Below are 22,996 nucleotides of genomic sequence, written 5' to 3'. Positions count from 1 at the left end.
ATACAACAAGCTTCTTTCAGTTTCCATTCACCAAATCTACTTACAAGACTTTGGTTGGCCTGAGGCTATAGTAGAAGATACTTGCCCAAGGTGCCATGCAGTGAGATTGAACCCGGAACCATGTGGTTGGTAAGCAAAGTTGTTACCAGACACCTATACCTTATAATTTTTTTATATTTTGAGAGAGGTGGGAGAAGGGGAGAGATAAATAGATAGAGATAGAGAGAGAGGGAGAGATAGAGAGAAGGGGCGGGGGAGAGAGAGAGGGGGGAGAGGACGGAATGTTTCTATTCTGTTATTATATAGAGAAAGAAATGAGCACGGTTAAACTGTTGAAAAAGTTTATCTCATGATCATGTGGTCAGTGTTTCAATCCCACTACATGGCATCAGAAGCAATTTTCTTTAAGGCAGCGAGTTGGCAGAGTCGTTAGTGGCATTTCATCAGTCTTGATGTTCTGAGTTCAAATACCACCGAGGTCAATTTTGTTTTTCATTCTTTCGGGGGTTGATAAAATAAATACCAGTTGGAAACTGGGGTCAATGTAATCAACTTGCCACCTTCTCCCAAAGATTTTAGATCTTGTACCTGTAGCAGAAATGACTATTTAATCAAAAGGAAAGCAGCTGACCAAAGCCTTGTGAGTAAACTTGGTAGATGGAAACTGAAAGAAGCCCATTGTGTGTGTGTGTGTGTGTATTTGCACCTTAACACTGCTTGACAACTAGTGTTTACTTCTCCATAACATAGCAGTTCAACAAAAGAGACTGATAAAATGAGTACCAGGCTTAGAAAAGAAAATGAATACTGGGGTCAATTCATTCAGCAGAAAATTCTTCAAGGTGGTGCCCCAGCATGGCCACAATTTAATGACTGAAACAAGCAATGGGTAAAACGAACACGATATTCTGATTACTTAAAAAAAATGAAGTATACTGCTTTATATTGAATTGTTTCTTTTAAACATTATTTCAAATTAAATACATGTCAACCTATTCTCTCTCTGCCTAGGGTCCTACTTGTTCTTGGAACCAACTGTAATTAAGAAGTACGACAGTTCTCAATCAAATCAAGTCGCTATTTTAGAAAGTCAACAATTTTCACCCTCTACCCAGAAAAAATGCTTTGAGTTTTATTATTACATCAACAAAGCAGAAAATTCCAGCTTGCAGATGTTTTCTAGCCAAAATGGTGATGAAGATTTGATTTGGCATTTATCAGGGCATCAAGGATCAAGTTGGATGAAGGGCCAAACAACCCTAAGAAATATTGCTAATCCTTTTAGAGTAAGTGAGAAGATCACTTTCACTTGCACTTTATTTTTTAATCGTTTTGTCATCATCGTCTTTGTTGCCATTGTCATCATCATTGTCGTCATCATCGTCGTCGCTGTCGTCATCGTCATTGTCATCATCATCATCATCATTGTGTTTGTTTCCCATCCGGTTTTAAACTAAGTATATATTATGTCATATGTTTATTTACCATACATTTTTTCATTTATATATACATATATGTATATATATGTATATATATATACATACACACATATACATACACACATATACATACACATACACACACACACACACACACACATATATATATATGTATGTATACATAATTAATAATAAAATCATTATAAAAATAACGATCGTATCAGTAGCCAGCATATAATAAAAAACATATAGGTAAGAATTAATATAGATACATAATTATGTAATTATAATTAAGGGTATTGAGAAACAGCATCCGCATGCTAGAAATGGACATCAAACGACTCTAAAACCACAACACACCACTGTATATATGTATATATATATATATATATATATATATATATATATATATATATATATATATATATATATATATATATACAGTGGGCTTTTTCAGTTTCTGTTTAGCAAATCTACTCTCAAGGCTTTGGTTATCCTTAGACTATAACATCGTGTAACAAAATTTTTAGCTTTTTTTTTTTGTCTTTGGTCAGTAAGTGTTATTTCCTATTTGCTTCTATCTAGAAGTCAAATGAAATGACTACTATTCCCTTAAAACTTTGCTTTTGTGACCTGGACATCAATGTTTTGAAACTGACCTATTTTCCATTACATTTCAAGCAGATCCAGTGCTGAGTTGCTGAAGCACAAATATCATTATAGCAAATATTCTGCTCAATATCACAGATTTGCTTGGCAGTTGCTTGACTTTAACCACTTGAGCATGTCCCTTAGTGGCCGACAATAAGTGCATCTCTGATCATGAGCAGGAGTAGTTGGGGAGCATCATAATCATAGCCATGTGTTGAGAGAGATTCTTTGGGGTTTGAATAAATATCATTAACAAAAGCAAAGTTTAAAGGAAATATTAGCCATTTTTCATACTCTCTAGGAGTAAGCAAATAGGAAATAACAGGTGCCACCCAAGTACAAAACTTGTGTTATACAGTGTAGTAGGTGACACCTGCTTAAGGTGCCACATTGTGTGGGACTGAAACTGGAATTATGTCGTTGGCAAGCAGACATCTTATGACACAGCCACTCTTGCACCTACATAGACTTCACATTTTGAATTTTAAAAAAAAATTTTAATTTTGTATTTTAATTATTTATTTGTTTATTTTTATTGTCAAGAGAATGTGTGCTTTGATTTCAGGTCAAAATAAAAGGGAGCCGAGGCCCAAATTATGCTGGTGACATTGCCTTAGATGATATGAAGTTCACGTCCACAAAGCAATGTGCAACTTTACCCCCCAAAGCTTCACCAGATGTAACACCAACAGCAACAGCAAGCCCACTAATTAAAAGTAATTTGACAATCTTTATGTCTAGCTTATTTTAAATGATATTTCATTACTGACACATGCACATGTCTAGACATGCAACCATATGTATGACGACACATTTATAAAGTAAAACATACAAACCTTGCACATGTACTGATGCCAAATTACCCTACTCAATCTTAATGCAGTTGTCACCTACTCTTACCTTTTTCTTGTCTCCCCTACTTATCTACACTCAACACTTGTTCACTCTCCCACCCATTCACTAACAACATCTTTTATACAGTATTTACATTATTTACAATTGACGGATATTTGTCCTCATCTTGTTTGTTGTTAACACGTTTCGGCTGATATGCCCTCCAGCCTTCATCAGGTGTCTTGAGGAAATTTCGAACTTGGGTTCTCATTCCTAAGGTATTTTTCGATGTTATTATTATTATTATTATTATTATTATTATTATTATTCAGGTCACTGCCTGGAATCGAACTCGGAATCTTGGGGTTAGTAGCCTGTGCTCTTAACTACTACACCATATGCCCACGGGCATATAACATGGTGGTTAAGAGTGCAGGCTACTAACCCTAAGATTCCAAGTTCGATTCCAGGCAGTGACCTGAATAATAATAATGATAATAATAATAATAATAACAATATCATTAATAACAATAATACCTTAGGAATGAGAACCCAGGTTCGAAATTTCCCCAAGACACCTGATGAAGGCTGGAGGGTATATCAGCCGAAATGTGTTAACAACAAACAAAATGAGGACAAATATCCATCAAATGTAAATGATGTAAATAATGTAAATAATTCCTCATCTCTTAAATATAGAACATCTTTTATGTTTAAACTTTTTCTTGTTACAGTCATTAGACTGCAGCCATGCTGGAGCACTACCTAGACCTTTTAGTCAAATGAATTGACCCCGGTATTTTCTTTTTTAAAGCTTGATGCTTATTGTCTCAGTCTCTTTTGCCAAACCACTAAGTTATAGTAAACACATCAGCATTAGTTGTCAAGTACTGCCAAAAACCACTAAGTTACAGGGACATAAACACACCAACACTGGTTGTAAAGCAGTGGTGGGGACAAACACACACACACACACACATATGATGGGCTTCTTTCAGTTTCTATCTATCAAATCCACGCACAAGGCTTTGGTCGGCATGAGGCTACAATTGAAGACACTTGCCCAAGGTGCCACACAGTTGGATTGAACTCAGATCTATGTGTTTGGGAAGCAAGCTTCTTATTTCTTTGTTGCCCACAAGGGGCTAAACATAGAGGGGACAAACAAGGACAGACAAAGGGATTAAGTCGATTACATCGACCCCAGTGCGTAACTGGTACTTTATTTATCGACCCTGAAAGGATGAAAAGCAAAGTCAACCTCGGCGGAATTTGAACTCAGAACGTAAGGGCAGACGAAATACCGCTAAGCATTTCATCCGGCGCACTAATGTTTCTGCCAGCTCGCCGCCTCTTCAGCAAGCTTCTTATCACACAGGCACTCCTGCCATATCACATAACTGGCACCCATGCTGGTGGCACAAAAAAAGCACATAAAAAGCACCACCCTTGGAGTGGTTGGTGTTAGGAAGGGCACCCGGCCATAAAAACCATGCCAAATCAGATTGGAACCTAGTGCAGTTCTCCAGCTTACCAGTTTCAGTCAAACCCTAACCCTAACCCTAACCCTAACCCTAACCCTAACCCTAACCCATGCCAGCATGGAAAGCAGATGCTAAATGATTGAAAATTGATGATACTTTCACATTATACTTTAATATTCTGTTATAATACATATATATTTTAACTCTATATCCTGAATATGAAGCAGGGTGTTTTTTGTTCTTGTATTTGGTTTGTAAGAATCTTGATCTGAACTTGTGCATTGAGGTAGATTTTGGTGTGCTTTGGGAGGGTCATAATGCCAATGATAAACACATGCACTGATTCTATTTCACTTCTTGTATTATTATTAATCAGTTACATAACATTTAATCATTTAACTTATCAATTGTTTGATCAATCAATCTGGTAAGTTTATCATGTATTTTCCTTTGCCATTTGTGCTTTCATCAATGACATGCTCTCCCGACTCCAGGTCAACTTTGAGTCTGTCCTGAAGCAGGCTTGAAGGACTTTCACAGACCTGACTGATGGATTGACCAAAAGATTAACAAAACAACCAATTAGTTAATTGGTAAACTGATTGGCTAATAGGCTAATAATAAAAATTGAAGTGAAATAAAACCAGTGCATGTGTTTATAATTGATATGAAGATCCTCCCAAGATACCACAAAATGAATAGGTTTTCTTTAAATTTTCAGTTTGTTTGTTCACACACACAACCATAATACATATACACACACACATACACACATATTTAACTAAAATCGAAGCAAGATTTTAGAATTTAATTAAAGTCATAAATAATAGATTTTTTTTAACAAAACCACTACTGCTAAAGTATCTATTTTAAACCGGCATCAAAAATAACATGTAAAATCTAACTCCTGCATTTTATTCATTCTAGTTCCTGGTTTTAATTGCTCCTTTGATAAGAATTTCTGTGGCTGGAAGAATAGTCAAAAGGCACAAATTCTTTGGAAGAGAACCAAAGGATCAACTAGAAATTCCGATACTGGACCCTCGTCTGATCATAGTGGAGGTTAGTATTCAAATGACATGCAATGCATTTCTTTATTGAAGAATATACCAAGAATGCTTGGTTATTTAATGCAATGACTTTTTTTTTATTCTTTTACTTGTTTCAGTCATTTGACTGTGGCCATGCTGGAGCACTGCCTTAAGTCAAGCAAATCGATCCCAAGACTTATTCTTTGTAAGCCTAGTACTTATTCTATCGGTCTCTTTTGCTGAAATGCTAAGTTACGGGCATGTACACACACCAGCATCAGTTGTCAAGCGATGGTGGGGGGACAAACACAAACACACCAGCATACACACACACACACATACACACATATATACATATATATATATATATATGACAGGCTTCTTTCAGTTTCCATGTACTAAATCCATTCACAAGGCTTTGGTCAGCCCAAGACTATAGGAGAAGACACTTGCTCAAGGTGCCACGCAGTGGAACTGAACCCCGAGCCATGTAGTTGGTAAGCAAGCTACTTACCACACAGCCACTCCTGCCATTTGGCTTTTTTTTATTGTTTGCTTGTTTCAGTCATTAGACTGCGACCATGCTGGGGCACCACCTTGAAGAATTTTAGTCAAATGAATCAACCCCAGGACTTCTTTTCTTTTTCAAGTCTGGTACTTATTCTGTCAGTTTCTTTTCCTGAACTGCTAAGTTGTGGGAACATAAACACACCAATATCGGTTGTCAAGTGGTGGTCGAGGACAAACAATGACACAAAGACATACACACACATGCACACACACACACACACACACACACACACAGGCATATATTTTAAAGAATGTAGTTGTGTAAGGCCGGAACAATGCAAGAATGTACAAAGTGAAGTACAGAAGGAAAAGAAAACAGAACAACATTGCAGTTTTACCCTTATATTTCCATATATCGGGGTGAAGGCCCTTTCTTCGGGACATTCAGAAAACCAGCATTTGGAAAAGATATTGCTCAGATATATACATATATGATGATGATGATGATGATGATGATGATGATGATGATATAGAGCTACATACAAGATGACCTAGACATGCTAAATCATCTGTCTAGGGGTCAAGAACATGTACTTGATCCCCAGACAGAAGATAAACTGTTTTTACTTCAAATATTTATAAATTTTTACTGATATTTGATAAGATGGGATACATCGAAACCAGTAATATTTTCTTTATATTATTCTTTATTAAATTCTTTCTTAAATTGAAATGTCTTAGACTTACTTCTGTGCTATTTCCATGTATATATATTCAATACTTCATTTCATTTTACCATTTATTTTTATATTATATATTATATTATATATTCCATATTCTATATCCACATTAATTTTACAAGAATATAAATAAAACATAAAAAACAGACAGAGTTGGAACTCTTCTAAATAAAATAATATATTCCTCTATACACGATCATACAAAACCCTTTTTTTGTATTGATTTTTATTCACATATATATATGTGTGTGTGTGTGTGTGTGTGTGTGTGTGTGTATGTATGCATATATATATCATAACTCTTATATCACCACTCATTGTACTGCTTTCTATTTTTAGGTGGTTACTACATATACATTGAATCCTCATTTTTTGGTGGTGTCTTGAAGCATTTTGCTGATTTGATAAGTCCAGCATTTTCAACAACCCAAAAATCTTGTGTTAGCTTCTATTATCATATGTTTGGAGAAGATGTTAATTCTCTGCAATTAATCTTAGTTCCGAAGAAGGGTGCAGCTCAGTACATCTGGTTAAAGAATGGTCCACAAAAAAATAAATGGTTACAAGGCACCGTGACAATACCAGCTGTTAGTTCGTCATATGTGAGTACAAATATTTGCAAATAATTTATGTTTACTGAGAGCAAAAAATCAACAGCAAGGAGGTGCAATGGCCCAGTGGTTAGGGCAGCGGACTCGCAGTCATAGGATCGCGGTTTCGATTCCCAAGCTAGGTGTTGTGAGTGTTTATTGAGCGAAAACACCTAAAACTCCACGAGGCTCCGGCAGGGGATGGTGGTGTGCCCTGCTGTCCTCTTTCACCACAACTTTCTCTCACTCTTACTTCCTGTTTCTGTTGTGCCTGTAATTCAAAGGGCCAGCCTTCTCACACTCTGTGTCATGCTGAATCTCCCCGAGAACTACATTGAAGGTACACGTGTCTGTGGAGTGCTCAGCCACTTGCATGTTAATTTCACAAGCAGGCTGTTCCGTTGATCGGGTCAATTGGAACCCTCAACGTCGTAAGCGATGGAGTGCCAACACACACAACACACAAAATCAACAGCAAACACTTTTTGCCATAAAGTTATCAGCAGTACAAAAATCGTTGTCATCATCATCATCATCATCATCTTCCTTGTCATTGCCATTGTCATCATCATCATTATCTACATCATCATCATCAGCTTCATCATCATCAACATCAATCATCATCATCATCATCATCATCATCATCATCATCATCATCTTCATCATCATCATCATCATTGTCATCATTGTCGTCGTCATCGTCGTCATCATCTTCATCTTTTAACATCCATGCTCCATGCTGGCTAAGAAACATGGACTGTTTGACGGGATCCAATGTCTGAAGACAGAGGCATTGTGCTCCAATATCTTCTTTGGAATGGCCTCAATGGCCAGATGTCCTTCCTAATGCCAACCACTTAACAGAAAGTATTGGGTGCTTTTTTCATGTCACCAACACTAGTGAGGTCACCATGTGGCCTGAAAGACTAAGTTCCCCAATGACTGAGTGGGGCTACAACAGAGATGTGGGTGGCTTTATGCTATGGTATAATGGTTAGACTATCGACCCTTCATGGAATCCTTGAACCCCCTCATTGATGTGCAGTTTCCAGGCATTTATGGAACCCTTGAATATTCCCATCGTGTAAGGCACATGGCTCAGTGGTTAGAGCATCGAGCTTATGACCGTGAGGTTGTGAGTTCGAATCCCGGACCGGGCTGTGTGTTGTGTTCTTGAGCAACACACTTTATTTCACGTTGCTCCAGTTCACTCAGCTGTAGAAATGAGTTGCGACGTCACAGGTGCCAAGCTGTATCGGCCCCTTTGCCTTTCCCTTGGATGACATCGGTGGCGTGGAGAGAGGAGGCCGGTATACATGGGCGACTCCTGGCCTTCCACAAACAACTTTGCCCGGACTTGTGCCTCGGATGGTAACTTTCTAGGTGCAATCCCATGGTCATTCATGACCGAAGGGGGTCTCTGAATATTCCCATCGACATGTAGGGTTGCACCAGCAACTAGTTAGTCATAAGTGGGAGAATGAAATTTGATTAGGCGGTGCAAAACCAGTTTTCAGGAAGATGTTGAAAGTATTTCCATTGCCCTGCCAAAACAAATGTTAGTGGGTGTGTTCCCACACTCTGCAGCCCCTGTTACCAAACTCTCTTGTTTCTGTCAACTATGGCTCAATGGAACATCTATCATGTGACAACCAGAGGGGAGACAAGGCTCTACCAGCAACTAGCTGTGGGAACAAAATTTGCTCAGGAAATGCAAATCCAATTTTCAAGGAGGACATTCAAAGCAATTTTATTGTTCTACCCCAAAAAATAACAATTTCAGTGGGTGTGTTTGCGACCCCAGCACCCACTGTTCCAAAGTCTATGTAGCTGGTACTAATTTACAATTAAGTTGACTGGAGTAAAGTGAAAGGCTAAAAATCTAATTTATAAATCTAACGGTTCAATAATTGATTTATTGCTTCATAATAAAAATTGTTATAACAACTATATTTATAACAATGATATGAATTTCAGATTGCCTTCAGAGGAGTTTCTGGTTATGGATCTAGTGGTGACATTGCAATTGATGATGTAACCATACATGCTGGAGAGTGTGAAGGTTAGTTGGTTTATTTATTAATCTATTTATTAATTGTATTATTATTATTATTATTATTATTATTATTATTATTATTATTATTATTATTATTATTATTATTATTATTACCAGCTAGGTCGTTACACTGCTGGTAAAAATATTTGTTAAAGTCTTTTTTTGAAATTTTTGTTGCATTGTGTTGACAGATTTGCACTTAAAATCCCCATGCTTTTAATCAAAGCTTCTTAGTTACAACAGTTACAACACTACCTATCTATCTTTCACTCTCCCTCTAACTGTATTTCTCTCTCACCAACTTTTTCTCCCCCCTCATCTTCCTTCTTTCTACATATATGTTGTGACTGGGATTATTTCCCTTTTTGATTCCTCCCCTTTTCCCTCTTCTACATATATGTTGTGACAAACAAACAGATGTGGAGATCAACTTGTCTAAAAAACCATTTACTTCAGATTTTCAGAGATATTGCAACTTGTATTAGCATTAAAAAGCAAATGTTCCCTCAATAGTCCAATATTCATCATTAGAGGGCAAAATAAACTCAAAGCCAGGAGCAGAACTTAACAGTTTTGTGTATCCATAGATACAGAGTATTTCAGAAGCATACTAACACAACCCTCTCATCTCATATTTAGTTTTTGAAAAACCTGCTGACTCCTTTGCATGTCATAAAAATGGGGCCAAAAGAGGTTGAGACAGGATTTGCACTCCGACCCCATAAAACCTTCACCAGCAATGACGCCCAAAGAGATGATACCAGGGATGGAGGGTTGTTGCCTGGGTGATGCGGAAACATCATCCTCCAGGAGCAGCAGGGAATCACCAACAAGTGGTGGGTGTTGCAATGCATTGTTATAGCACATGTGCCCATTCTACTACTACTACTACTACTACTACTACTACTACTACTACTACTACTACTACTACTTCCACTACTACTACCACTACTACAACCTCTACTACTGCTACTACTGTCATTACTACTACCATTACTACTACTGCCACTATTTCTACTACTACTATTACCACTACTATTACTACAACTACTACTACTACTACTACTGGCTAAATTTGCATAATTTAACATGAGTATTGGCAAGGTGCAAATATATGCAGTTTTAAACATTAGAGTGGCTCTTCTTCAGACCTGCATGAACGGTGCACTCTTACATTATTCCTTGATTTCTATGCCTGAAGAATTTGTGTATGTGTGTGTATGTGTGTATGTTGTGTGTGTGTGTGTACGTACATATATATATACATATGTATGTATGAATGTATGTATGTACATATGTATGCTATGTATGGTGTCACATAGAAAGCACTGGTGTTCATGTCACACAAAAAGCACCAGTGATGGTGTCACATAAAAACACTGAGGATGGGGCCACATAAAAAGCATTGGTGCTAGCTCCGCATAAAAAGGATTGATTATGTTGCGATATAAAAAGCACTGGTTATAGTGTCACGCAAAGAGCAGTAATAATGGTGCCGCATAAAAAACACTGGTTATGGCGCCACGTAAAAAGCACTGGTGCTGGCGCAACATAAAATGTTCCCAGTATACTCTGTAGAGTGGCTGACATTAGAAAGGGCATTTTTTTTTTAAATGTTTGTTACAAGAAAGCTTGTTTAAATTTGTTTAGTTAAGAGTCAAGTTGTCTTTTTACTCATGTTAAACATGAGCACACAAAATAAAATTAGATTCCACGAGACAGGTAATCTCGTTTACTTCCTGTTAACGAGCGAGGCAGGTAACCTCATTTACTTCCTGTTAACGAGCGAGGCAGGTAATCTCGTTTGCTTCCTGTTAGCAAGCGAGGCAGGTAATCTCATTTACTTCCTGTTAACGAGCGAGGCAGGTAATTTCGTTTACTTACTGTTAAAAAGGGGAGTTGAGAATACAAGGGGAGCTTGGCATGGATAGTAATTACCAGAGGACTGTAGAAACCAAGCCAAAATCAGTCTATGGAACCTGGTGCAGTTCTTGGCCTTGCCAGTTACTCTTGAACCATCCAACCCATGCCAGCCTGGAAAACGGATGTTAAATGATCATCAAGATGTCGATCTACTTATATCAGAAGCGACTATTATCATCAATGTTACTTATTACTGTTTTTTTTTTCTTTATTTTTCAGAAGACATTAGCTCAAATTCTGTTGACTGTGACTTTGAATCATCTGGTAGCTGCCAATATTTTCAAGATAAAGATGTTGACTACAAGTGGGTACCATACTCTGGATTTAGATCCCCATTTAAAGACCACACAAAAAATTCAGTATTTGGTATGTAATCTAATATCAAACTTAATTTATTTTTCTAATCCAAACTATAATGAATGATAGGGGTGGGGTGGGGGGAGTATTCTCTTTTTTTTTTTTTTTTTGTAATAGGCACAGGAGTGGTTGCGTGGTAAGAAGCTGGCGGCGAGCTGGCAGAAACATTACCCCGCCGGGCGAAATTCTTAGCAGTATTTCGTCTGCTGCTACGTTCTGAGTTCAAATTCTGCCAAGGTCGACTTTGCCTATCATCCTTTCAGGGTCGATAAATTAAGTACCAGATACGCACTGGGGTCGATATAATCGACTTAATCACTTCATCTGTTCTTGTTTATCCCCTCTATGTTTAGCCCCTTGTGGGCAATAAAGAAATAAAAAATAAGAAGCTTGCTTCCCAACCACATGGTTCCAGGTTCAGTCCCACTGTGTTACACCTTGGGCAAGTGTCTTCTCCTATGGCCTTGGGCCAACCAAAGTCTTGTGAGAGGATTTGGCAGACAGAAACTGAAAAAATCTTGTTGTATATATATATATATATGTGTGTGTGTGTGTGTGTGTGTGTGTGTGTGTGTCTGTCTGTCTGTCTGTGTGTTTGTCCCTCACCATTGCGTGACAACTGATGTTGGTGTGTTTACGTTCACATAACTTAGCAGTTCGGCAAAAGAGACTGATAGAATAAGTTCTAAGTTTACAAAGAATAAGTCCTGGCATCGATTTGTTCTACTAAAGGTGTTGCTCCAGCATGACTGCAGTCAAATGACTGAAAACAAGTAAAAGTTTAAAAGAGTAATCACGTTAACACACCAGCATCGGTTGTCAAGTGACGTTGGGGGGACAAACACACACACACATATATATATATATATATACATATATACGACGGGCTTCTTTCAGTTTCCATCTACCAAATCCACTCACAAGGTTTTGGTAGACCTGAGGGTAGAGTAGAAGACACTTGTCCAAGGTGCCATGCAGTGGGACTGAACCCGGAACCATGTGGTTGGTAAGCAAGCTACTTACCACACAGCCACTTCTGTACCATATACGCAAAAATATATGCAAACAGAGAGAGTGAGAGGGAGGAAGAGAGAGAGAGAGACAAACAGACAGACAGAGAGAGAGAGAGAGAGAGAGACAGAGACAGAGACATCTAATTTAGTAGTTGAACAGGATTGAAATAAACACTTGCTGTCTCCTCATAACACATAAATAGAAATACACTTACACAGAGAGTGAGCAGGTAGGAAGAGGAAAGGGAGCATTAAAAAGTCTGATGTCAAATAAGTCAGCACTGAATCAGTGATGCCAATAAGCAGTGCCAAAACAGCCATGCCAAAATGTCTCATATCAAAGCGTTCATGTAATATTAGCTAATTCACACTTTGTGATACATGTGTTGTCCTGATACATGTGATACATGTGTTTTCTGATCATGAACTCTTGACTGTAAGATAACTTGCTAGAAAGCATCATATGCCACATTGTGTTGAGTATAGAAAACTTGTAGAAGCGTTACATACATGATAGTCATGGAGCCTGTGTATATAAGACCCAAGGTGTGTTATATTTTATATATCAAAGTACTTGGTGTGTAAATAATTTACTATAAAAATATTTAAGCATAAATCTCTTGAGGAGGCAAGAGACACAAGGGATGGAGAGTCACTGAAGAGGTCACAGAAGGTATGACGAAATATTTCCAGACAATGGACAATAAGATGAAAACAATAATAAAGCTGAAGTGAAGAACAAATATATAGTGTGGGTGTTTATTTGGCAAAAAAAAATAGATGACCATCCTGAAGTATAACAACATGTTTCAACACATCAGGAATTTTACAGAGCAAATACATAAATGTATACACACACACACACACACACTAATATCCTTTTCTACTCCAGGCACAAGACCCGAATTTTGGGGTGAGGGGGCCAGTCTATTGGATCGATCCCAGTATGCAACTGGTACTTAATTTATCGACCCCAAAAGGATGAAAGGCAAAGTCGACCTTGGTGGAATTTGAACTCAGAACGTAAAGACAGATGAAATACCAATAAGCATTTCGCCTGGCATTCTAACGTTTCTGCCAGTTCGCAGCTTTACACACACACTAATAACAAACAGTAAGAACGTGTATTCCGCACTGCATTGAGGGATAGAAATAGATAGAGAGATAGATAGATAGATATATATAAATATATATATAGAGAGAGAGAGAAATACATGCATACGCACACATATACATACATGCATACACACACACACATACATACATACATACATACATACATACATACATACATACAAACAAATAAAAATACGCTGTTCCTGATATTAAAATTCCAATGAAGGAACCTTGGATCTAGGTTAGAAACTGGTTCTTTCTCTATTGACAAGAAATCTTGAAATAAACTGAATAATACATACAAAAATGCCCTGTTGTTGATGTTGAAATTTCAATGAAAGATCCTTGAGTCTAGGCTGGAAACCAGCTCTTTCTCTATTGGCCAGAATTCTTGACATACATACATACATACATACATACCATCATAGAGATCAGCTGTCCTGCTTATGTGAGTATCTCTTAAAAAATCATAGAAAAAGAGGATAACTCTGGACAACAGCTTCTACATCCAGATTATAGATTCATATTTATATCAATAATAATTGGTGCACTTGGTTTTGTTAGTAAATGCTTAAGTGACCATCTGGAGAAGCTAGAGATTTCAGAACAAGAAGTCAACCAACAAACTTGCACTTTACAAATACAATCTGCAAGTGGAACAGTAAAAATATGCGAGACTTTTCTCAAGTTTAAAATGTGCTTTAGTTTTTGTTATCTACACTCCAACAATGGAGCTTCACATCTTTGTTAGAAATCAGCTCCTCCACCAAATTCCACCTGGGTCAACGTTTGCCTTTCATACTTTTGAGGTCAATAAATTAAGTACCAGTTGACTGGCCCCCTCCCCCAAAATTACAGGCCTTGTGCCTAGAGTAGAAAAGAAAGCAGCTCTTCCTCGTAGAAAGAATTCAAATAATCAAAAACAGAAAAGAACATAGAAGTTGTGTTAAATTATCTATAATACATATTTGCAGGTCATTTCATGGGTGCAGGCTCTCGTAGAATTTCCACAGGTAAGATAGCACGACTTTGGACACCGCAGTTTGCATTAAAAGATGGACAATGTTTATCATTTTGGTACCACATGTATGGGACAAGAATTGGTAGACTCAATGTTCATGTAACTAATGTGAACGATGTTAACAGAATTGGAGCAGCTATTTGGACTAGAAGAGGTCATCAAGGCAGGACATGGTTTGAAGAATATATCCCATTACCAAACTTCGTGAATGCATTTGTGAGTATGAATATTTTAAGCTAACAAAAATTGTCTTCATCTATATTAGATGGTATCAAATATGGGCTTAAACTAAGGTAGCAAGCTAGCAAAATCATTAGCATATCAGACAAAATACTTAGTAACTGAACCAAATTCGATGACTGGCACCCGTGCCAGTTGAGCGCTAACAGCACCATCCGAGCGGGATCACTGCCAGAGCAGCGGTCTCGCTTCCGTGCCGATGGCACGTAATAAGCACCATTTGAGCGCAATAGTTTCCCGCTTCGCCTTACTGGCACTTGAACCGGTCGCATGTGAACAAAACATTGGACTGACTCCTGTGCAGGTGGCACGTAAAAAACACCATTTGAACATGGCCGTTGCCAGTACCGCCGGACTGGCCCTCATACTGGTGGCATGTAAAAAGCACTCACTACACTCTCGGAGTGGTTGGCGTTAGGAAGGGCATCCAGCTGTAGAAACTCTGCCAGATCAGATTGGAGTCTGGTCTGATGTAGCCATCTGGTTCGCCAGTCCCCAGTCAAATCGTCCAACCCATGCTAGCATGGAAAACGGACGTTAAATGATGATGACAATGATGATTGATAAATTAAAGGAAAATATATTGGGTTGTCCGGAAAGTTTGTGCCGAACTTTTAATGGAAAGAAAAAGGTCAATAAATACTTGCCATTACATTTTTAATCAACCAGATATGAACCATTTTGTTGCACAATGCGTCTCCATCTTTCCTTTAACTTGAAAATTCCCTCTTCCCAGAATCGAGGTGGTTTCATGGCAAATAAGTCGATCGGTTCAACTGGAACCCTCGACGTCGTAAGCGACGGAGTGCCAGCAGCAACAATAATAGTGGCGGTGAGAGTTTCATGATAATGATATTGAGGATTAGAATAAGGTGGCAAGCTGACAGAACTGTCAGCACGCTAGGCAAAATATTTAATAGCATTTCATCCATCTTTATGTTCTGAGTCCCAATTCTGCCAAGATTAACTTTGCCTTTCATCCTTTCAGGGTCGATAAAATAAGAACCAGCTGAGCACAGGGTCTGATGTAATTGTACTTACCCCACCCCACCCTTCCAAAATTGCTGGCCTTGTGCCAAAATTTAAAACTAATTTGAGGACTAGAATGCTGGTGATAAAGATGATTATGACAACTATATTTTATTGCAGGCTATCTTTGAAAGTATTAATGGTGGAGACGTAATAGGTATTGATGATGTCAGACTTTTAAATTCAACATGTCCTGAGCCAGGTAAGTTAACCACTTGTCCACATTATCGTACAGGTTTTATAGTTTATTGATTTTACTCCAAGTGATTGGGTGACAGCATTTAACTTTGAAGGGTTCAGCCAACCTATTTATGATACCTTTTCGTAAGGAGGCACAACACATTTGTTATTAGTGATGGCATTATATTAAATTAACTGGAGGTGGTGAGCTGGCAGAAATGTTAATACATCAAACAAAATGCTTAGCAGCATTTCTTCCAATTCATTACATCCGGAGCTCAAATACTGCTTTAGCTTTAGTGGAGGGAGTCACTAATTTAAAGTATGAAAGTGTTCATGGAAAAGTCCAGCAAATGTGCTTTTGAGAAGCATGAATTTATTAAAATAATAATGTGAACTGACAATGAGTAAAGTGGGCGCATGTATAAGAGTCAGAGAAAACGTTAAAACTTACAATTGAAGAATGGATTCAGTTGGAAGTTACTAAAAGCTGTGTTGGCACTCTGTCGCTTACGACGACGAGGGTTCCAATTGATCCAATCAACGGAACAGCCTGCTCATGAAATTAACGTGCAAGTGGTTGAGTACTCCACAGACACGTGTACCCTTAACGTAGTTCTTGGGGAGATTCATTGTGACACAGAGTGTGACAAGGCTGGCCCTTTGAATTACAGGCACACTAAAAGCTAGCAGAGATGAATCTAGCATAAACAGAAATAAACCACTCATGATATAGGTAGAGTTGTACAAGGCAAAGTTGACAAAAATGAAATAGGATGTCCATGATGTGGTCAGCGTTGAGAGTTTGCGGCGCTAAGTTGGTGAGAAAAACAAAAAGGCAGGTCTCATCTTTGGAGAACCAATGTTGCTCATCTTACGTTTTTCTGCTGACTGTTAAAAAAGCACACTTGCTTATTGGGTGGATAATTGCCTCTAGTATTCATATGCACCCAGCCCTTGTTTGCCTAAGTTGCCATAGCACAACTGTGCTTTTCCATGACAACAAAAATAGCTTTCCTGAATCGCTACACTACCAAGGTCAACTTTGCTTCTCACCTTTTCAGAGGTTGATAAAATGAGTACCAGTTGAGCACTGAAGTCAAGGTAATCAACTAACATCCCCTAAAATTACTAGTGCCTATAGTAGAAAGAATTATATTAATACAACAGGATATTTAGTGTTTAATTTGCCATTTTGAGGAGAGTAGAATGTATGAATAAAAGACCCCTTTTGGTCATGAATGACCATGAGATTACACCGAGAAAATTCCCTTCCAAGGTACTAGTCCTGGGGTTGATTCCTTGAACTAAAAAAAGAATCCTTTAAGGCAGTGCTCCAGCATGGCCAGTCACCCGGCTGAAACAAGTAAAAGAATAAAAGAACATAATATGAGAGGGATTTGGCTGTTATTTTTAACAAGTTCATTGACTACTTAGAAACTCTCTTACTGGCTGAACGACGGAACACTTTTGCATGTATTCATTACATTTGTTAATTCAATTAGTTAAATGGCAGAAAACTTCTTAAAAATCAGTGTAGATGGTGTTTATTTTATAGTCAATTCTCATCAATGTGTTTCATATTACTTGAGCCAAAGTAAAGTGATTGAAGTTTGTGCATATACATGTGAGTCATATCAATTGATGCTTTTTGCCTGAACTATGAAATGTTTTAACACTTTTGTATGCATTATTCTATGCTTGGTTTTCTTTTGGAGCCATTCATATTGTACTGGACCTCCTCGTAGATGTCTGACCTCCTGGGAGAATGTCACAAAGTGTTATCCTTCAAGGAACTAGTGTTAAGTAATAAAAATGTAATGAGTCTTTCTGGTTTTCAGACACATTTATCCTCTTATGTTCCCTTTTGATCAGGTGACTGTCACTTTGAAATAAGTTCCTGTGGTTGGCACAATGATGGAAACAACACTGTTAACTGGGAAAGAATGTCTGGCCGAACGATATATCGAAGAGAACATCGCTCTATTAAAGATCACACATACACTTCCATAGCTCGTAAGTCAAAGCTAAAAGATAAATTTACATTTTGCAGCAAATATGTTTTGTTGCCCAAATTGTCTCTGATTTCTTTCCATGCTATCATCTTCATCAACATCATCATCATCATCATCATCATTTAAAATCCGTTTCCATGCTGGCAATAAGTTGGATGGTTTGATAGGAGCTGTCCAGCTTCATCTCCGTTTTGGTTTGGTTTCTACAGTTGGATGCCCTTCCTAATGCTAACCACTTTACAGAGAGTACTGAGTACTTTTTATGTGGTACCAGCATGGCTGCTTTTTTACATGACATCAGCACCGACGAACCTGCAAGATTAGGATCACTCAGCTGAAAAGGGATGTAGGGGACAAGCCTGTTTGCAAGGACAACCACGATTTTATTTAGCTTCACATGTCTTCTCAAGCACAGCAAACTGCCAGAAGTCTCAATCTCTTATCATCCCCTCTGTAAGGCCCAACAGTTGAAGGTGCGTGGCTTAGTGGTTAGGGCATTTGGCTCATGATAGTAAGGTCATGAGTTCGATTCCTGGCGACGTGTTGTGTCCTTGAGCAAAACACTTTATTTCACATTGCTCCAGTCCACTCAGCTGGCAAAAAGGAGTAGTACTTGTATTTCAAAGGGCCGGCCTTGTCACGCTATGTGTCATGCTGAGTCTCCCTGAGAACTACGTTAGGGGTACACGTGTCTGTGGAGTGCTCAGCCACTTGCACGTTAATTTCATGAGCAGGCTGTTCCGTTGATCGGATCAGCTGGGACCCTCGTCGTCGTAACCGACAGAGTGCTCCTTTTTTACGTGCCACCTGCACAAGAGCCAGCCCAGCGGCACTGGCAACGATCTTGCTCAAATGTCTTTACACGTGCCACCAGCACAAGTGCCAAGAAGGCAACGCTGGGCCCAGGTGCCATCACGATTTTGCTTTCGCTTGCCCCAACAGGTCTTCGCAAGCCGAGTTTAGTGTATATATATATATATATATATCGAAGTGTACACTATTATTATATATATACATTACAGCTGATCTTATTAATCAGCTGCTTTTTTTCCTGCTACCAGCGCTAGAGAGGTTGCGATGCAACTCACAAGACTAAAAAACTTGGTAGATGGGATGGCTTTATGCTACGAGATGTGGGTTTAGGTATGAGAGAAGTGGGTGGGGCTGAGCAGATTCTTTTGTAGGTTGTTGGCACTCCGTCGCTTACGACATCAAGGGCTCCAGCTGATCCGATCAACGGAACAGCCTGCTCGTGAAATTAACGTGCAAGTGGCTGAGCACTCCACAGACACGTGTACCCTTAACGTAGTTCTCAGGGGAGATTCAGCGTGAGACAGTGTGTAACAAGGCTGACCCTTTGAATTACAGGCACAACAGAAACAGGAAGTAAGAGTGAGAGAAAGTTGTGGTGAAAGAGTACAGCAGGGTTCGCCACCATCCCCTGCCAGAACCTCGTGGAGCTTTGGGTGTTTTCGCTCAATAAACACTCACAACACCCAGTCTGGGAATCGAAACCGCGATCCTATGACCGCGAGTCCGCTGCCCTAACCACTGGGCCATTGCGCCTCCACTCTTTTGTAGGAGCTACATGGTAACTCACATTTTGAAGAGAGAGTAGAATATTCATTTTCATAAAATATTTTCAAATACAGTTTATTTTCACATTATTCATTCCTTCAAATATTAAATGCCTTGCAATACAAAAATAAAAGCCATGTAATATTTATTAAGTTTTTCATGAAATCCATATCTAACTTTGAATATTATTACTATGTAACTGCTTTAAATGGAATCAAACATTTTTTTTTTCAGACAGTATGATGTACATAGGTGTATCTCAATCAAAAGTGAAAACAAAAGGAGATTTGGTTTCTATTTCTTTTGATAAAACAAGTGGTTCTGGTCTTTGTATCAAGTTTTGGTACATTATAAATGGAAACAATATTGGAAATTTGTCTGTTATCATGCAGGTAATTTACCTATTTTCTAATTTAGATATAATTCCTGATGTTCTTTTGCCAGTGTGGCCAAAAATATCAGTGAATTAAAATTGAAATATGAAGATTTAATTATGAGAAACTCTTGTTGAATAATTCCAAACAAACATTTTTGAAGGAAAAGTTTGTAGAGGATAAAAATGATGTTTTACAACTATTATTACCTAATATTCTAAAGAAATACATACTTATAATCAATTTAATCAAAATATAACAACACTATATACAAATAAATATTATCAACTATTTATCAAAAACAATAAGATTAAACAATCTATTTTATACTCAAATATAATTTAAATTTATATACATCATCATCATCATCATCGTTTAGCGTCCGCTTTCCATGCTAGCATGGGTTGGACGATTTGACTGAGGACTGGTGAACCAGATGACTACACCAGGCTCCAATCTGATTTGGCAAAGTTTCTACAGCTGGATGCCCTTCCTAACGCCAACCCCTCTGAGAGTGTAATGGGTGCCTTTACATGCCACCGGCACGAAGGCCAATCAGGCGGTACTATACCATTAAGATAATTATTATTTTTATGATATTTAAATTATTTATTTATTTATTTATGCAATTCAGCCAAGTGGCTGCGGTCATGCTGGAGCACCACCATGAAATAATATGATATTTATATGAAATAATATAATGAAATAATATATTTATATTTTATAATGAAATAATATAATATTTATATATTATACAAAACACAAAAAAAAAGAAATTAATTTACTATGGGAGTCACCACCGACTCCTACTGGTAATTTTTTTTTCTATGGCGCCTCACATTACAGAGGCTCAAACTACATATTAGGAAATGTACAGAACACAGATATCAGAAAGATGAAAGTCAGTGTCATCTCTATCATTGGAGTTTTGTTCAAGGCTGAAAGTAGTTTAAATGTTAACTAGACATAACAGAAATTATTTCAAGATTTCATTAGTGAGTCTGTCCTCCTGTCTTATTTTCTCCTCAAGACATTCCCACCACCCATCATCTCTCTAACTGCAGTACTCTGCTGCTGTAATCAGACATGAGTAGAACTCCATATTTTACCAGATCTTTCTTAATGCTATTTGTCCTTCTTCCTACCAGGAACTTTTCAGCATTCCCTTATATACTCTCTTTTTACTCTTTTACCCGCCTCAGTCACCTGACTGTGGCCATGCTGGAGCACCACCTTTAGTCGAGCAAATCGACCCCAGGACTTATTCTTTGGAAGCCTAGTACCTATTCTATTGGTCTCTTTTGCCGAGCCGCTAAGTTACGGGGACGTAAACACACCAGCATCGGTTGTCAAGTGATGTTGGGGGGGAAAACACAGACACGCAAACACACACACACACACACACACACACACACACACACATATATACATATATATACGACGGGCTTCTTTCAGTTTCCGTCTACCAAATCCACTCACAAGGCTTTGGTCGGCCCGAGGCTATAGTAGAAGACACTTGCCCAAGGTGCCACGCAGTGGGACTGAACCCGGAACCATGTGGTTGGTAAGCAAGCTACTTACCACACAGCCACTCCTACATATATTTACAGTGGTAAACTATTCTAAAATATGTTTCAGTGGAATTTAAAAGACTTTTATTTTTTTTTCTTAATTCATGTTCTGATTTTCCTTTAATTTCAGACCGCAAATCAAAGCACATTAATGTGGAAGTTATCTGATTCACAAGGTTCTGCATGGTCTCAAGGAACTTTCTTTATAAAAAGTGATTCTTCATTCACCCTATTAATAAGAGCTGAGATAGAAGAAAATGCCAATGGATATTTAGCTTTAGATGACATTAACTATAATTCACTGAAGTGTGCAGGTCAGTCAATCTTCATATTTCATCGTTTGGTGTGTTAAACATTATGTCTGCTTTAGTTTTTACTTGGTTATATGTTGTTGATTTGGAAATTACTCTGAGTTGTACCCACTGTACATGTTGTGGGACTGAACCCAGAATCAAGTGGTTGGGAAGCAAGCTTCCTACCACACAGCCAATCAGAAATAAACATCCATCCAACTCATGCTAAAATGGTCAAGGGCCAGCAATCTATGCTAATATCTGAACATGGAAAGTCATTAAACTGTTAATCATATGCATAACAGACAAACAGATAAATGGATAAGAGCTTGTTCAGGGGAAGGGAACTGTTTTTTGTTTGTTTGTTTTTTAGGTTTCTTTTTTTGGGGGGTTGGGGTGGGGGGGTTGTTTTTTTAAGTTTGAAAAATGGTATTGATTTTATCTGCTGAACTCCTTTGCTGTTTTTCAGTCACTCCTATAAAAGCTCGACCCTTGAATCAACCATCCACAACTAGAAACCCAGTAACAATGGTGTCAACAATAGCAACAAGTGTTCTGCCCCCAGGCAAGTAATTTCTTGATAATAAACATCAAGCAATAATTATAATTGCTGTTTCTATGATTTGAAGGTGGCGCGCTGGCAGAATTCTTAGCACACCAGGCAAAATTCTTCGCGGGATTTCAGCCATCTTAACATTCTGAGTTCAAATTCTGCTGAAGTGAACTTTGCCTTTCATCTTTTTATAATCAATAAAATAAGTACCATTTAAACATTGAGGTCAATATAATTGACTAGCCCCCTCCACCAAAGATTCAGGCCTTGTGCCCGTAATAGAAAGGGTTTATGATTTGTTTCGCTGACATATTTCAGCTCAGTAAGAGTATATGTTTTTTATAGCCATTACACTAATGGATTCCTTAACTCAATTCTGTTTATTCAGTCACTAGTTT

The 22,996-nt window shown here is 38.1% G+C and overlaps 1 protein-coding gene across 2 annotated transcripts in view; it reads left to right on the top strand.

Annotated features, from left to right (window-relative positions):
- LOC106882389 (MAM and LDL-receptor class A domain-containing protein 1) overlaps positions 1 to 22,996 on the top strand; it is a 234,860-nt gene that overhangs the window by 92,899 nt on the left and 118,965 nt on the right. For both annotated transcript variants that reach the window (XM_089354751.1, XM_089354750.1), the window contains exons 59-70: positions 1,012 to 1,286; positions 2,656 to 2,806; positions 5,336 to 5,470; positions 7,029 to 7,291; positions 9,257 to 9,341; positions 11,478 to 11,624; positions 14,719 to 14,981; positions 16,155 to 16,236; positions 18,090 to 18,230; positions 20,042 to 20,199; positions 21,883 to 22,066; positions 22,515 to 22,610. In XM_089354751.1, coding sequence (XP_089210877.1) covers positions 1,012 to 1,286; positions 2,656 to 2,806; positions 5,336 to 5,470; positions 7,029 to 7,291; positions 9,257 to 9,341; positions 11,478 to 11,624; positions 14,719 to 14,981; positions 16,155 to 16,236; positions 18,090 to 18,230; positions 20,042 to 20,199; positions 21,883 to 22,066; positions 22,515 to 22,610 — 1,980 coding nt within the window. The remainder of the gene's footprint in view (positions 1 to 1,011; positions 1,287 to 2,655; positions 2,807 to 5,335; positions 5,471 to 7,028; positions 7,292 to 9,256; positions 9,342 to 11,477; positions 11,625 to 14,718; positions 14,982 to 16,154; positions 16,237 to 18,089; positions 18,231 to 20,041; positions 20,200 to 21,882; positions 22,067 to 22,514; positions 22,611 to 22,996) is intronic.

This window comes from Octopus bimaculoides, chromosome 7 (genome assembly GCF_046866305.1).
Source record: "Octopus bimaculoides isolate indiv1 chromosome 7, ASM4686630v1, whole genome shotgun sequence".
NCBI classification, from domain to species: domain Eukaryota; kingdom Metazoa; phylum Mollusca; class Cephalopoda; order Octopoda; family Octopodidae; genus Octopus; species Octopus bimaculoides.
Note: the sequence above shows the minus strand (reverse complement) of the source record. Positions and strands in the feature narration are given on the sequence as shown.